The sequence below is a fragment of the Spermophilus citellus genome (genome assembly GCF_964194105.1).
Source record: "Spermophilus citellus genome assembly, chromosome: 5".
Classification (NCBI taxonomy): Eukaryota; Metazoa; Chordata; class Mammalia; order Rodentia; family Sciuridae; genus Spermophilus; species Spermophilus citellus.
Genome location: NC_138186.1, coordinates 51,872,582 through 51,876,374, shown reverse-complemented (window position 1 = coordinate 51,876,374; position 3,793 = coordinate 51,872,582). Strand labels below are relative to the sequence as shown.

Genomic DNA, 3,793 nt, shown 5'->3' with positions numbered 1-3,793 from the left:
GGTCAGTTGTGTTCCAAATCTTACTAATCCTACTCTAGAATTCTAGCCTTTGAGCTCATCTGGTCCAACCTCAAATTTATAGATGGTTTCCAAACTGAGTCAGGTCCACTGAACTAGAAAGACTGCCTGTCACTTGGATGGGAGTGTCTCTGGAACTTCATTTAGAAGGACCCATATGCCTGGCCTAGGGGTCAAAGTCATCCCTGGATGCAAGATCAAAGCTCTTTAAGAAATGGGCCCTAACCTTTTCCTATTCCTTAACTTGATGGGGGGTGACCGTCCAACAATACTAGCTAACAGCCAGAAGAGCAACTCAAAGCTTCATGCTCATTCCCTTTACACTGTAGTTAGCTATCTTACCAGAAAGCAGGAGTTATAACTTACTCAAAAAATGCAAGGCCTGTAATCCCAGCAGCTCTGGAGACTGAGGCTGGACTGTTGAGTTCAAAGCCAGCCTCTGTAAAAGTGAGGCACTAAGCAATTCAGTGAGACCCAGTCTCAAAATAACAAAATTAGTGCTAGGATATGGTTCAGTGGTTAAGTGCCATGAGTTCAATACCTGGTATCCCCTCCAAAAAAGCAGAAAATCTTGGGTGAAAACTTCATTTTTCAGTTCAATGACAAAGCTTGTCTCAACTATAGCATTATCCTTTGGATTAACCTTTCAGGTCAAGTGCACTGGTGCATGCCTTTACTCCCAGCTACCCAGGAGTTTAAAGCCAGTGTGGGTAAGCTAGGGAGACACTGTCTCCTCAAAACCACACACACCCTGCATAAGGATGCACTGATTTTTCTGTTTACCAAAGTTAAATGAAGCAGATCCAAGACAAAGGTTAAACCAGCATAAGCATTTCTGCATCAGCATTGGATGCTGGAGTCAAGTACTGTAACAGGGAAGGTCTTAAGGCTAGGGAAGTGGTTGAGCTGCCTGGGACAAAGAGCTTGGAAATTTCCACATTCTGACTCCACCCACTGCTTATTCTACAAAGTTATCAACAGAATTCAGCAACTAAAATTCTGTGTTATTCGTATTTTCCCAGACATTTACCTTTCAATTTAGAACTCAAAATACAGGATCCACAAGATACTAAGGATTCTATAAAGGGGGCCCTGGATTCAATCCTCAGCACCACATAAAAAATAAACAAAATAAAGGTATTTGTCCACCTACAACTAAAACATATTTTTTTAAAAAAGCAACCCTACTATCACATACTCTAGGTATGAGGGCTCAAGACTACATGACTTTGGTGGCAGGAAGGAGAATGCAATCCATAGTATGGTACCCAACTGCCCATCACCAAGGTGACAAACCATACACAACTAGCTAAGAATAATTCTAACACATGCAACTATCAGCGCAGAAAACAGTCCATTTCTAATCACAGGCAGACTAAGGGATGGTAGCACTAGGATTTATTAGGATGTGCCTTAATACAGGCGCTGGGGCTTGCCCATGGTGCTCTTGATGTATAAAGCCCGGACATTCTGCCAATTCTTCTTGAGCAATGACACCAGGAAGTTGACAGCCAGGTGGATGTTATACACAAGCTCATCATCTGTCATCTTCACATGACCAACAGCAACAGCCAGACATAGCACCTGGATGGAGGGAAGAGGGTCAAGTAAGGTTAGTAAGGGATGGCCGACAGCTCATCCCTCCTCCCACAGTGACCCAAAGAGCAATACTTGGATTCTAGACTCAACTGAGTAGAATGAAGCTTTTTGAATAGCTTTGACTAGAGCTATTCAGAAAGCTTCATTCTACTCAGTTCCCCTGCTGTCAAATATCCTGTGTTCAAAGAAATATGAACCAGAGTTCTGATGGGCTCAGTTTAGGCTAGATAAAACCTGAAATTTAAAATTCTGCCAACACCCCTCACCCATGGCAACAGACCAGACTGCATTACCTTCTTCATCTGAAACTTGATTGTGGATTTCACCTCATCAACTTTGGCCACCATGTTTTCATTGTGTGTCAGCAGGGAAGGGAATTTGCCAGCCTTATTTAGGCCTGGACCCAGGATTCGTGGAATCTGCTTTATCAAGGACTCTGAGGCCAAAAAGGCATCATACTTCTTGGCTGGAAAAGAGGAAAACTATTGGCTGCTTAGGTCTTAGACAAAGAGACCGCTAAACATGGGTGTTAGGGTCAGAAAAACACCTGAATCAACCACAGAAACGAACTCCAATCCAAGCAGCCCCCTGCCCCCAGCCCCAGGGACCAAGGCTTTTCAACCCTTTCACATGCCCATGCAGTACCTAGCTCCATCCTCAGAACTGGTCCTGAAACCTCGCTTCAGAAGACCAGAATGACCCCAAATCCATGGCATAGTGCATGCAAAGCACTCTCTACTCAAGATTGCCTGGGTTCAAATTCTTCCTCTCTTTCTAGCTGATGACAACTGAGGACATCAGTTTCTTAGCTGTAAAACAGATCTAATACCATTGCCTAAACAAATCCCGAATCACAGCACCTGGGCTAGTTGACTTAACTTCACACGACACTGTCTTCCATAATCAGGCCGAGTATGTTTTCATTACAGTAAAAATCTCACCTCTTAAAAGCCAAATGGCCACCTTTATAAAATCCTAACCCTGCAAATATTAAAAGAAAGTCCACCAAAACTAACTAACCAAGCACAGCAGTCCTTACTTTTGTGATCCTGACTGTGGTCATTAAAAAACCCAAATGGCAGAAAAACCACTCTACCACCATCAATCCCTCCTAGAACAAAAAATATAAATCCAGGCCGGCTGGCTCACCTAGCTTCTTGACCAACTTCTTATTCTTGTTGAGCTTCTTCAATGCCTCGATGTCCATGTGGGGGATATCCACAGCCTTGGCCTCGTCACAGTGTTGCTGGTCCCCCAGGACGCACACAGAGAACTTAGGGCGGGGAGTGGACTTAAGCCTGCATTTGGGGGGACAGAACAGGTCATGCCCAGCCCTGGGCCCCAGGGGCAGGTGGAGGGGCTGGGACCGAGCACACGCGAGCTTACCCAGAGTCTCCACATTCACCAACAGCCAGCCTGGCTTCTCAGACTAGCCGGCGGGCTCGGCCAAGGCCTCCCCACGCCTCCCCTCATGTTTTACGACCCAGGGTGGGGGTCCGCCCAGCCGCCTGCCCGGGGCAGGGCGCCTGAACTCCCCTGGCACGTCAGTACGCACGGGGCCGCCCGGGCTCGGCGAGAGCCTCAAAGGGAGCAGACGGGCACCGGGCACTGAGGGCCGGGTGGGGTCAGGACGGTGCCAACCTGACGGTGCCCGAGAAGCGCTTGTCCTTCTGGGGATCATAGTTCTTCAAGCTGATCTGCAGCTCCACCGTTTCCAGAAACCTTAGAGGAAGGGACAACGTCACCAGCGGCCCGCTTCCCACACCACCCGGAACCTGGGCTTCCGGGGAGGCCCGCACTTACTTGCGGCGCTTGCGCTGGTTCCCGTGCAGGACTTCCCGCACCGCCTCGTACAGGGTGTCGCGAGAGACTTTGCTGCTGCGGGAGAGAAGCGAGCGCGCTTAGGGCCGGCCCGCCACCCACTAGCGCCCCGGGCGTGCGGCCCAAGACAGGATTCTCCGGCACCGCATCGGGCGACTGGAGCCCAGAACCTGGCGGGAAAACAGGCCCGCAAGCCGACCCGAGGTAAAGATGCCCCATGGTGAAGTCAGCCCGGCACCAAGAAATGCGGATGAACGCGGATGGCATTCTGATAGTACTCACCTCATGGTTCCTCGCGCCGCAGTACCAGAAAGAGGTTAGGGCAATTTACGCACGCGCAGAAATAGCGGCCCTG

The 3,793-nt window shown here is 48.9% G+C and overlaps 1 protein-coding gene across 1 annotated transcript; it reads right to left on the bottom strand.

Annotated features, from left to right (window-relative positions):
- Window positions 1-1,399: 1,399 nt before the first annotated feature.
- Window positions 1,400-3,793, bottom strand: RPL10A (ribosomal protein L10a). Its single transcript, XM_081294794.1, has 6 exons — window positions 3,721-3,793; window positions 3,421-3,495; window positions 3,259-3,339; window positions 2,767-2,915; window positions 1,911-2,083; window positions 1,400-1,602 (listed from the first exon to the last, which is right to left on the bottom strand). The coding sequence occupies exons 1-6, from the start codon at window positions 3,723-3,725 to the stop codon at window positions 1,432-1,434; spliced, it is 654 nt and encodes a 217-aa protein (XP_081150920.1). The 5' UTR covers window positions 3,726-3,793; the 3' UTR covers window positions 1,400-1,431.

Coding starts and splice junctions, on each gene's coding strand:
- RPL10A (XM_081294794.1), bottom strand. Junction 2,916..3,258: donor CGCTTCTCGGGCACCGTCAG/GTTGGCACCGTC, acceptor CCCCAAATGCAG/GCTTAAGTCCACTCCCCGCC. Junction 2,084..2,766: donor GAAGTTGGTCAAGAAGCTAG/GTGAGCCAGCCG, acceptor CCTCTTTTCCAG/CCAAGAAGTATGATGCCTTT.